The 12318-nt window shown below is 50.4% G+C and overlaps 1 protein-coding gene across 1 annotated transcript in view; it reads right to left on the bottom strand.

Annotated features, from left to right (window-relative positions):
- The window catches only part of Cracdl (CRACD like), a 59800-nt gene that overhangs the window by 15530 nt on the left and 31952 nt on the right, over nt 1-12318 (bottom strand). Inside the window, exons 6-7 of the mRNA XM_051152771.1 lie at nt 11352-11564; nt 4629-6591 (exon numbers count right to left, since the gene is read on the bottom strand). Coding sequence (XP_051008728.1) covers nt 4629-6591; nt 11352-11564 — 2176 coding nt within the window. The remainder of the gene's footprint in view (nt 1-4628; nt 6592-11351; nt 11565-12318) is intronic.

Below are 12318 nucleotides of genomic sequence, written 5' to 3'. Positions count from 1 at the left end.
GTGTCTGTGTCTTGTATATTTAAAAAGTCTCCTAGAAACATTATTTGTCAACAACCCAGTATTAACAGCGCAGCTACATGATGAAATTGAGGTAAGTGTTAAGTGCAAAGCTCACTCAGAGAAAGCCAGGAAATCAGGGTAGAACTTGGCAGTTGAGGGCATGCAAGGGCCTGGATTTGACCCCCAGAACCATGAAAATTAAGCAGCAGCAGCAGCAGCAGCAGCAACAATAGGACAGTTGGTGTCAAGAAACGTTGAACAATAAGTTTGGCTTTGAAGACTAGAAAAATCAGAGAACTTACGGGAAGAATAAAATGCCAAGAAAGCACTGTGCCTGCAACGCAGGATAAAGAAAGGAGTGGAAACCTAGATGTGAAAGGCACTGGCCGCTTCTAAAAAAGAAGAATTTTGACTAGACAGTCCGTTGTGGCTTCTCTGAAAATGTGAACTGAGGTCTATCTTGCGTGTTTATCTTGTAACAGAAACCATTTTGTTTATCAGCGATAACTGAGCCTGGAACATATTGAGATGTGTGTGTGTGCTTTCTGATAAATATAGAAATGCAAAGTCACCTCTTGGGTTATTCTTACAATCACTACATCTAAGCCAGTGATAGCCCTGCATCTCAAGACTAGCTGTGACTTCTAGTTTACTGTCACTCTTCGTGTTATTTCTTAGAATCTACTTTCCCCCCATATTCTAAACCCACTAGGGTCACTCTTGGTTGCACTCAGTAAAATGAAAATTAGAATAAATTTTACACACTGTGAAATTCTCCCTTTTTGTTGTTAAGTTCTGAGCTTTAACACATGCATGGATTCTTGCAATTGTCACAGACAGGATATGGACTAGAGCTAATACGCTAAGGAATTCACTTGTCCTTCGTGATAGGCGTCCCAGCCACCTCTGAGAACTGCTGATCTGTCTTCTTCCAGATTTCACTTGGGAGAGGTCACTGTGCTTGGAGGAGGTTGGGAGTCCCTGATCTGAACTCTTTCTCCACAGCGAAAATGTTCCCATTTCTGAGAGAGTCAGATACTGAGGAGCACAGGAAAGGCCAGAAAACAAGGTCAGCAGCAGCAGCAGCAACAACAACAGCAGTAACAACCACCCTCAAGATACACATGGGTGTTCCTCCAAAAGAATCAGGCTAGGCCGAGGAGACTGAAGCGCAGCCTTGGCGTGTGTGAGGTGAGCTGTTAGGTTTTGTCAGCCAAGCCAGCCATCGAGGAAGGGGGAACCTCAGCTGAGAAAATGCCTCCACCAGACTGACCGACAGGGGAGGAGGCAGCTCGCTGGAGGCAGCGCCACCCCTGGGCAGCTCCTAGGACAGGAGCCTGGAGGCAAGCCAATGAGCAGCTGTCTCTATGGCCTCTGCTCCAGTTCCTAACCCCCTCCCCCCAATTCCTGCCCTGCTTGAGTCTCTGTCTTGGCTTCCTTTGATGATGGACTGTGACTAGGGTGTGTCCACTCAATAAGCCCTTTCCTCTACAAGTTGCTGTTGGTATTTTTATCACAATAATAAAAAGCAAATTAACATACAAGATAACCTCTCTACCTTCTTTAAAAAAAAAAAAACACCAAACCATTATTTTGAGATAGAATATTGCGAGGCTGCAGTGGCTGGCCTCAAATAGGCCTGCCTCTGCCTCCCAAGTGGCTAGAATTACAAGCGTGTGCCAAAATACCTGGTTCACAGCAAACTTTTTCTGCTTTACGTGTTTCAGAAGTTTTCAAAACACGACACCACCTCCTTTTAAAAATAATTCCTACCATGTGTGCATAAAGTTGTTTCCTGACCTGTAATTTAGATTCTGAAATGGATTGGTCCGACAGGACGAAGGATAGTGTCTGGGAAAATGAACAAGCTCGCTAACCATAGGCCATTTTCCTCTCAGGGCAGATCAGCAAATTGTGGCTCAGGTCTATAAATAAGCCTACTGTGTGCAGAGGAGTGCGCAAGCGTGCGTGCACACACACACACACACACACACACACACACACACACACACACACACACACACACACACACAGAGCAGAGCACTGGCCTTATGTAACCATTGTATGTTAGCCCCTGATGTGCCGCCCCTTTGGCAAACTGGGCTCCTGTGTTAAGTACAATTTCTGTGCCTCCTGTCCTCATCCCATGCTGAAAGGTCCCTCCTTCCTTTCCAAGGGAACACATGGTTTGGATGGACAAGGGAAGCATCAGTGCAGGGGACAGGGCAGCTGCAGTCACCTGAGCAGAGTGTACAGCTGTGTACCCAGCTGGGACACTCTTTCTACACTCGCACTTTATGACGCACGCCTAGGAGGAGGGTGGGACACACAGCAGCCTACCTGTGAACTCAGGCACCACAAGAAAAGAAAGCGCAAGAATTAATTACCAGGTGGAAACAGATGACCGTCGTCACTAAATCTTCCATTGGCTACATGTTTTATGTGAAGCAAATTGCCTCCAGCTGCTATCGTTTGGGAGCGGTGAGAATGAGTGTAGACGTCGTTCTAATGAATGAAGCCACGGACAGTGTGGGGACCATTTCACACAGGTGAGGCTTAACCACACAGACCTGAGCTTCTGCTCTGGCCCGTCCGAGGCAGCATGCAGATCCCAAGGTACGGTTGAGAAGACGGGGATCAGACAGCACTCACGGCCCTGGCATTTGTCTCTCATATCACACCCTCTGGGAGGATGGGCTCCTATCAGACTGTTAGGAAGGGTGATTCTTCTTCTTGTCCCTTCTCAGGAAAATATAAACCATTACCTGTGCCCAGTAGAGGAACCCAGATGCTTTCACTTTGGAAATCAGTTGCTACTATGGATTAAAAACTGTCAACGGGCCGATGAGTAAGATAACTTTCTACTTAAGCAAGGTCCTCACTAAATGAAAAAGGTCTCACCTCTTTGTAAATCAGAGCAAAGCACAAAGCACACCATCTCAGGCACATTCATTCATTCATTCATTCGACCAGGTCTCCACAGTTAGGCCAACCTTGCTCCTGCCGCTGCCTCTCCTGGACATCTTATAGAGTCGAAGAGTTCATATGTAACTAAGGGGCCAGACGTCACCCCTGGGGTTTCTCTCTTTCCAGTTCTACCTGTGACCCTGAGCCCTGCTCAGTACCAGGCCCTTGAGAGACATTTCCAGTCCTGGGCCATGAGCAAAGGGTACTGAGATCAAGATTTCACCTAAAAGTGATTCTCGTTGCCATTAAAACAGCTTCCAAAATTGCTCTACAGCTGCCTCTGTACCACACTGAAAATGCGCAGAGTGGGCCACCATCGGGGACTGGACCTGTCCCTCAAACTCCCTTGCTGATGACACGACTGACCCAAGGGCTCTGGGACCAAGAAAGCTATCCACCCAAAGGGCTGGAACCTTCCACACCCTGTAGGAACTAAAACCCACTCCACGCTTTCCTAACTTCTTAAGTGGACACAGAGAACATCAGCGTATCTTTGAACTGCGTTGGTGATATTTTCCTCGTGTCTGCATCTACCTTCCCGGGTGCTGGATGTCGCAACAGAGCCACCAAGCTTGGCCCCTTCTCTGTCCCACAGTGCTGTACTTAAGTGGACTCTTGGACTTATGGGAGCAATTTAAAAATAGCCTGGAACATTTTAAAATAAAATTTGCCATGGAAAAGACCCAATCTCTCTGTTACTGGCACAAATGTGCATGCATGCACGCGAGTGTGCGCACACACACACACACCAGTTGTACAGGGTTATTTCCCATTAATTGCATGAGCCAGCAGTGAGTGGCTTCTTTAATTGAGCTGCAGATACCCACTTCCAGCAGATTTCTTTTGATCCAGAACATCATAAATAAATCAAAGGAGGATAAAAACCACCTTATTTTGCCCCTGTTCGTCGTAAAGACGAACCTAACACCTTCTCCCTTGGGGGACAGGAAGTGAAGGCTGACCTTCTTATGACTTGGGTCCTGCACAGCATGACTGCCATGTGAGGCTGTGCTGCAGAGGCCCGATTAGGGGAGGGGAAGACATTTTTGCTTGGGGGATAAGGTCAGAAGAACCCTCACAACCCAGAAGGAGATTGGACCCAGGGAAAACTTGCATCAAAATTAGCACCCACAGTGTTTGTTTTCTGAGACAAAAGTAGCAGAAGCACTTGCACCCCCATTTAGAGTCCAGGAATATTCCACAAAATCGGTTTTTAGATTTCCCTATTATTTCTACATATGATTTCCTGTATGTATCTGTTTGTAGCATGTGCATGTCTGAGTCTGGGTGCCCTGCAAAGGCAGACAGGATGTCAGAACCCCCGACGTGGAGTTACAGCCGGTTAGCTGGGACCCAAACGCTAGTCTTCTTCTGGGGCAGCAACTGTGCTCTTAATCACTGAGCCATCGCTATAGCCCCATTTTGTTTTCCAGCGGTAGTGATTGAACCCCAGGCCTGTGCAGGCATGAGCTAGCGTGAGCCTCAGCTCCCTAACTCTCAAAATGTCAGCAGTGCTAAGAAATCTCTACCTTTTCTTCCAATTCTCTTTGTACTAAGGTATATACCTGTTCTTACAGCCGTTGTGGTTACCCCAGCAACACAGTCCAGCAAACATGGCTTCCCTCTAGCCCGTCTATTCGAACAACGCGCCTTGCTCTTACCAGCTCCCTGGTGGGGCGCCTTCTCCTTCCGGGGCTCAGGAGGCAGGGTGACTGCTATGAGTCTCTCGGACTCCTGAGGGCTAGCATCCAGGCCCGTGGGTGGGTATGGCAGGGTGAGGCTCGGCAGAAGCGGCTTCCTGGGTAGGGGTGGCTTGGTACCGGGCAGCTCGGGAGACCTAGTCTTCCCTTTGCCTTGCCCATTGGGGGACCTGGAACCTCGCAGTGCAGGGGCAGCCCCGGCATGGCTCTGTTCATCCTTGGGGAACAGAGTAAGGCTTCCTCTCTCCAGCCTGACTTCGGCGCTGTACCTCTTGATGGCTTTGGCCTCCTGAGCAGAGGCATCTCTGTATTTGAGCGAGAGAGAGGTGGACCGCAGCTTGACTGGGAAAGGGTTCTGGTCCTCCCCAGGGGCTGGCTCCTGCACGGAGGAGGCACATGGCTCAGTATCCTGGAGGCTCTTGCCTGGTCCTGCCTGGCCGGCCCCCATGTCCCCTGAGTCTTGAGGGTCACCACCCATTGCTTTCTGGTCCTGGGGCTCTGGCAGCACCTGGAGGTCATCAAGAGCTGCCTCACTCCTCCAGGCAAGGCCGCTCCGTAGCAAGGGTGCACGGCCCCCTGTGGGAACATGCCCAGAGGGTTCCAGATGGCGAGAGCTGCTGGCACGGGCACGTGCCCTGCTCGAGGTCACGGAGAACCTCTTAACGCTGCGCTGGGGTTCAGCGCTCCGCTCACCCTTCCTCGCCTGGGCTGTCCTCTCCGGACCTCCTGAGATCGCAGGCTGCGCAGGCCTGGGGCGGGCCGGGGGCACAACTGCCCTGTTCTGAACTACGGGACGGGGCTCTTTCAGAGGAGACTCTGTGGGAGACCCACTGAGGACCGAGGCCTTGTGCTTCAGGCAGCTCTTGGGTCCCGGAGGGCTCGGGGCAGGGGTTGTGGAAGACTCTGTGCCCGCTCCCTCAGGCCTGGGTACCACCAGGGTCAACTCCTCCTCCTTTTGGGCACTTTGGTTCTGTCCTTCTGTATCTGAAGGTGTCTCCAAGTTGGTGTCTGCGATAGTCTCGGGAGGTGGTGTCTCTCTCTTTGGAAGTAATGGGTCCCCGTTAGGAGTCTCCATGCTCCCTTTGGATGGCGTCACATCCCCTTTAGAAGGTGACGTGTCTCTCTCTGGGAGTGCCGTGATCCTCTCAGGAGGCACCATGTCTCCCTCAAAAGGTGACATTCCTCTCTCTGGAGGTGCCATGATCCTCTCCGGAGGTGCCATGTCGCTGTTGGAAGGTGATGTGTCTTTCTCTGGAGGTGCCATGTCGTCCTTGGAAGGTGGCATGCCTCTCTCAGGAGGTGCCATGACACCCTCAGGAGGTGGTGTGTCTCCCTCAGGAGGGACAGTATCCCCTCCGGGAAGTGTGTCTCCTTCAGGAAATGCTGTGTCTCCCTCAGGAGGTGCAGAGTCCTCCTTGGAAGGGGCCATGTCCCCCTCAGGGGCATCAGTAGATGGTGGGGTTTCCACATCTGCAGAAACACAAGCAACCTCCTCGGACATGCTCTCCGCTAGGGGACACAGGCCCCCAGGGGGCAGCGCTTCCTTCTGGATTTCACTGTGAGGAATATGGTATGTGGATGTTCGTGGCAGAGAGGCGGACTCCGAGCATGGGACTGAGACTGCCATGGGCTCAGTGACCTCTGGCGTAGCTGGGCGGCTGGAGGGTTCATCTCCAGGACAGCCTCCGTCCTCCATGCTCGCGCTGACTGCTGTGCTGTGCTGTAAGCGAGCACGCCTGGCACAGGCCCCGCTAGGGAGCAGCAAGATTGCAGGTCCACCGAGCTCAGGCCTTCTGCCCAGCATGAGATCCCGCTGCCCGGCACTAGGGTTCTCTGCTGTGCTGACCTGGAGTGACGGTTTCTCTTCATAGTCTTCCTCCTCCAGAGTCCATGACAGGTCACTCAGGGACTCAGACTGTGCCCTCTAAGAGAAACAGAGGTGACAGACATCACAGTATGGCAGATATTTGACAGCCTACCCCTTCCTTGCTTCCTCCAGGGCTAAAAATGTGGTTTAGGAAACACAGTAGATCTCTCAAAGGCCAGTGCTGAAGTAAATGTCCACACACAGGAATCTTCAGCTGCCCTTAGGGGTTTACACGGACACTTGGCTCACAAATCCAGCAGATCAATGGCAGTGAGGCCCTCAACACAAACGCCACTCCTGCAGCATGGAAGTCTTACAGCACACGTTTAATCCCAGCACCAGGCAGGCAGAGACAGGCGGATCTCTTTGAGCTTGAGGTTAGCCAGCCTGGTCTATATATCAAGTACCATGCCAGCTAGAGCTATCTACAGTGAGATCCTGTCTTTAAAACAACAACAGCAACAACCCCAACAAAAACCAAAAACAGTAGCTCATGCATCCAAGTGGGTGCCTGGCTAGGGCCAAGCAGAGGGACTAGGAGCCACAAGGAACAACTGTCTATCCTGCTTTGTGGTCTCTGTTGATGTCGTTTCTCCCTATACTTATCCAAGTCAGGTATGGGTTGCTGTTGTCTCTTTGCATTGGAGTCCAAAACAAGGAAACCTTGGTCAAGACTGAACTAACTCGTGGTAGGTGACCAGCGTCCCAGGTGAGCAGGCACTCGCTGGTCCTAGGCTCAGCACCCAGGCACAGGACATCGCTCTCCAGGGATGTGCCCTCCTCGAAAACCCAGATAAGATTCTTTAAAGGTCATGTCTATCAGATCAAACATGGTGAACAGAATAAAAATCCAAAACTTTTAGTCTTAAGCTCTCTGCTTTTAAACACTCCTGTCAAGCAGGGGTCCTGCCATGGTGCCAGATGCTGCCTCTAGCTCTCTGCCTCCAGAACAGACTACCAGCTGCTGCCAGACTCCCTCAAGCTTTGCCTCTTGTGGAGAAACTCGCCCAAGCTCCCGGTGGCGCTTCTCTGGCTCTCTAATGCCCTTGTCACCTTACACAGCCTGTGGCATATTTTTTTCTTCTGAAAGATTGCTGGGATTTGGATATGGCCTGGCTTCCTCTTTGTTGAAACACACTCCTTTCAGGAAGAAAATGAAAATCAAGATTGACTCAGGCCATGCAAAAATACTCTGTGAAGATGAGTCAAAGGTTAAGGGTCCTGCAGTTGACTCTTAGACCCTTCGCAGCCTCAGACTTGGGCATTGTGCAGGTTGTTGCATTAAGCACACCCTGCCCTTCTTGTTTCTAAGGTAGGCGATGTGACCCTGGGTGTGTTAGAGCTGGTTCATGTGGCTGATGTTTTATTTTTATCTTTGTGATGCGTGGGATCAAATCCAGGGAACTCTTCTTATCCTGAGCTACATCCCCAGCTGTGACTTTAACATTTTCCAGCTGACATCTCCTTGCTAAAGATCATGAAAAGTCTGGGATGTTTGTGACCACACCTAAGCTAATTTTCCCCAGAAATCCACAATTCTCTTCTTCTGGCTTTCAAAAGCAGTTGAAGGAAGACATCTATACAAGGTTTTTTTTTTCCCCCCCAGAGCGGCGGGTTCTTGACGCAGTCATATCACTGGTCTTTTGCTTCTGTAGGAAATTAGTAATGTGGAGGGCTCCATGGGACATGAGGGCTCATGATTTCAGATGCCAAAGAACCTAAACCAATTCAGCTGACGGGTGGGAAATCCAGTACGGCTAGAGCGCCTTCCTGATGAGCCACTGGCTGCTACAGGAGGTAACTAAGGAGGGACAGGGTAGGATGGGATGAAGGCTGGCATTGGGAGTACTTGGGTGCTGAGTGGAGTTCAAAGGGGGGGGCTTCTGCATGACCTGGGACCTCTGGCTAGCTGCAGCAGGGAGGCGTTCAGCCTCCCCATCACTGCTGGGGTACATTGTGTCCACTCCATCTAGACAGTCTCCCTGGCATTTCCTCCTGTAAGACGTCAAGAACGTTGGCACTCTGGAACCAGAACTGCTCAGGTGCACCAAAGATGTAGCATCAATTAAGGCTAGCAGTATGCCTGTGTCACCCTGCCAGGAAGTACACAGGACAGTGTACAGTAATCCTTAGGCGGATGGTGCTGACAACCCATGACAGTACAGCAGGGCCGACAGGAGGCACCAGTCTCTGTCTGAGCTCTGGGTCATATGTTTGACACCTCTTCCAGTCACCACACAGGACCTAGCCATCCAGTCTCAGTGCTCCTATTAAAATGGACTGTCAACATTCTTTATTCTTGGCACTGCCTGGCTGGACCAGAGGACCAAGTGGTATAAGGACCTTTACAGGCATCCTGCTCCAACTACCTGCCTGGAATCACAGGCAGAGTGTGGCTCTGTGTGGCAGGGTAAAACACTGAGGCAATAACCAGCAGCTAGCCCCCCCCCAACTTGTGCTGGGGTGGGGGCCAGGGGCTCAGCCAAGTGCACTCAAATGCATTTCAACTTTGTAATAAGAATCAGTCTTGGGGCTGGAGAGATGGCTCAGCAGTTAAGAGCACTGACTGTTCTTCCAGAGGTCATGAGTTCAATTCCCAGCAACCACATGGTGGCTCACAACCATCTGTAATGTGATCTGATGCCCTCCTCTGTCCTGCAGATGTACATGCAGGCAGAGCTCTGTATACATAATAATAAATAATAAATCTTAAAAAAAAAAAAAGAATCAGTCTTGATGGCCAGGGTTTCATTGTGGAAGACAGAGATTTCTTCTTTTAGTAAAAATACTTTTTATTCTTTTTTCCCTTGTCTTGTCTTTTTTTTTTATGTGTGTGTATGTGTCTATGCTTGTATGCCGTGTGTACATGTATGTATGTGTGTGTATGTGTGGGTACACTGTGTGGACGCATATGTTTATAGGTACCGGTATATGCAATGCCTGGAATTATCCTTAACCCATCTTTCATCTCATTTAGTGAGGCAGGGTCTCTCAATCAAACCCGGAACTCATTGATATGGCCCGGTTCACACAAGCCAGCTTGCTCTGGGAGACCCTTTGATGGTAGAATTAGAGGGATTGCCACATACACACAGCATTTACCAGAGTTCTGGGGCTCCAAACACTGGTTCTTCCATTTGCACGGTACCTGCTGAGCTACCTCCCCAGACCGTATTTTCTTCCCTTGTACTCAAACACAGTAGATCTCAACCTTCCTCATGCTGTGACCCTTTAATGCAAGTTACTCACGTTGTGCTGACTCTCTCAACCATAGCATTATTTCCTTGCTACTTTATAACTGTAATTTTGTTACTGTTATGAATCATAATATAAATATCTGACATGCAGGATATCTGATATGTGACCCCTGTGAAAGGGTCATTTGATTTCCACTCCGCCCCCAACAAAGGGTCATGACTCACAGGTTAAGAACCATCACTTTAGAGCTTATAAAGGATTCAGAGCCTTAATGCCATGGAGTAGAGAATTTACACCCTGGTGACACAGCCGAAAATACCCCAGCAAGGAAAGCTGTGTGGACTGGAAGGGGTTAATGTAGGAGCTCTGGGAGGGCCTGTGTGTTGGGGCTTGGGGAGATGAAGAAAGAGGTCCTGCATTGCTAAGGGAGATTGAAAGAGAAGGGAGAGTAGGACCCCACTGTCCACTGGAGCCCAAAGAATCAGGTCTCTATGGAAGTGTCCTGTGGTTGGACGGTAGCCGAAGGGGCAGGATGCGGCCCTTTGCTACCACTGTGCCACAGCAGTCAGCCTGGAAGCCTACGGAAGGCCATCAGGGGCAGGAGGCAGGCCTCTGTGGCTGCGTGTACTGATGGGCAGATGCCTCCAGTGCAGCTCCTGAAGCCGAGGGTCGGCAGCGACCACTAGGAAAAGAGAGCCACCTCTGAGAACTTGAGAGAGCCATGCCTGCTCTCTGTCAAACAGGGAGGGGGAAAAAGGGAGGACAGAGAAGGGGTTTAAATTAAGGATCAACTGTGTTTTCAGGTTTTTCCCCAGGTTGACTTAGAATGGATTTTTGTTTTGTTTTACAAAATGGGATGAGAGCTGCAGCAATGCTGCGGGTGGGGGAGCAAGGAGGGATGCTGCTGTCCGCTCCACAGCAGCTCCACGCCATAGGAGTTCAGGCATGTCTGGAGCGCATCAGGTTCCCATGGCATGTGGCTCTGTCTACACACTGGACACACAGAATGGATACAAGTTTCCCAGTAGCACTAATCTGAAGGTAGCCCCCGTACCCCGAAGTCTCCCTCCAGTACTGATTCCCGAAGCACCTCCCACATGCCACAGAAAACTCACTCTCTTCAGGAAGTCCTTGAAACCAAAGATCCATTTGTCTCTAGCTGAGATGCCTAACCTGTCAGGAAGTCTCCAGCACCCGTGATTGTGCCTTGAGGTCAGGACAGAGGAGATGCTATTCTCTAAAGTCCTTCTCAGTGTGAGTCATTCTCCCTGGCCGTGCTTGCCCTGGCCCCTGCCCCTCACCTTCTCTAGAGCCGAGGCATCTAAGCCTGGTCAGGATAAGAGGAGCCCAGGGATGGAAGGTGTCAGGCTTGACACATGACACGGTGGATTCGTGGTGTTTGTGGAATGGACAAACCCACGCAGGTACTAATTAATGTCTGAGTGGGATGTTTATCCAAGGGAGAGATGTCCGATTCAAGGTTCAAACGATGAGCAAGACTACCGTTCCCAGTGCGACCTTATCTGCCACGGAGGTGCTCAGAAGGGACATGAGGCTAGGCAGTGGTGGGACTGTCACGCTGCCCATCTCACCCTACACAGAGGAGGAAGGACAATTACCGAAGACAGGCGCCTCATTTTGCTTGACCGTTGATTGCGGGGCTTAACCAGGAGCTTGTGTTTAGCGGCAGAGTTATCCAGGCAGGAGGAGAATTCTGGAGGCTGGCTGAAGTCAACTGAAGGTGTCTGGCTGACAAGCAAGGTCCGAGAGGAGACGGGGGCATTGCTGCTCGTGTGGTCGGGAGACTGCGGCCCGGATGAGGACACTAGGATCTTCACGGTAAAAGGAACAAACACACTAAGCATTAGTTTAGTGACAAGGAGCTGAGATAGTTGTTTACCACCTCTCCTTTGGTGTGCTTCTGGGCTATATTTAGACTGTACCTGGGAAAGAATATTTTCAATTGGTGCTTGACAGGGAATGTTTTAGTTTTTGGTTTTTTGTTTTGGTTTCTCGAGACAGGGTTTCCCTGTGTAGCCCTGGCTGTCCTAGACTCGCTTTGTAGACCAGGCTGGCCTTCAACTTACAAGAGTGATCCGCCTGCCTCTGCCTCCCAAGTGCTGGGATTAAAGACATGCGCCACCATGCCTGGCCCCAGGGAATGTTTTAGAATGCCCCTTTAAAGCAAGTGACTAAGAGGTCAAAGGGCAAGGGCAACACTAAAGCCATAGGATTTTCTTAACAACAAAACAGACTAGCCTAGTTGTCTCTAGGGGTAAAAGAACCTGCTGTTTTCTTCAAGCTGGAATGTGGCCCAGTAGTGAGATATCAGGGTGCAGGTCACAGAAAGTACCCGCCCTCTGAAAAGCTTTTCATTTGATAAGCTTTCTTTGTTCATTCTAAAGGGTCTTTACAGCCTCACAGGGAGCCTGGCTTTCTTCCTCCATATGGTGAGCTCACCTCAGGGAGGAACTGGCAGTAAGCAAATGTGCCGCCAGTAGGGAAGAGGCTTCTGGCAGCCACATGGAAGAATGAGAGAAACACCCTAAGACACCTGCCCCACTGAACACAGCGAGCCTCTTCTTG

Source organism: Acomys russatus, chromosome 11, assembly GCF_903995435.1.
Source record: "Acomys russatus chromosome 11, mAcoRus1.1, whole genome shotgun sequence".
Lineage (NCBI taxonomy): Eukaryota > Metazoa > Chordata > Mammalia > Rodentia > Muridae > Acomys > Acomys russatus.
The sequence above is the reverse complement of the archived record's forward strand: the minus strand, read 5'-3'. Positions and strand labels throughout refer to the sequence as shown.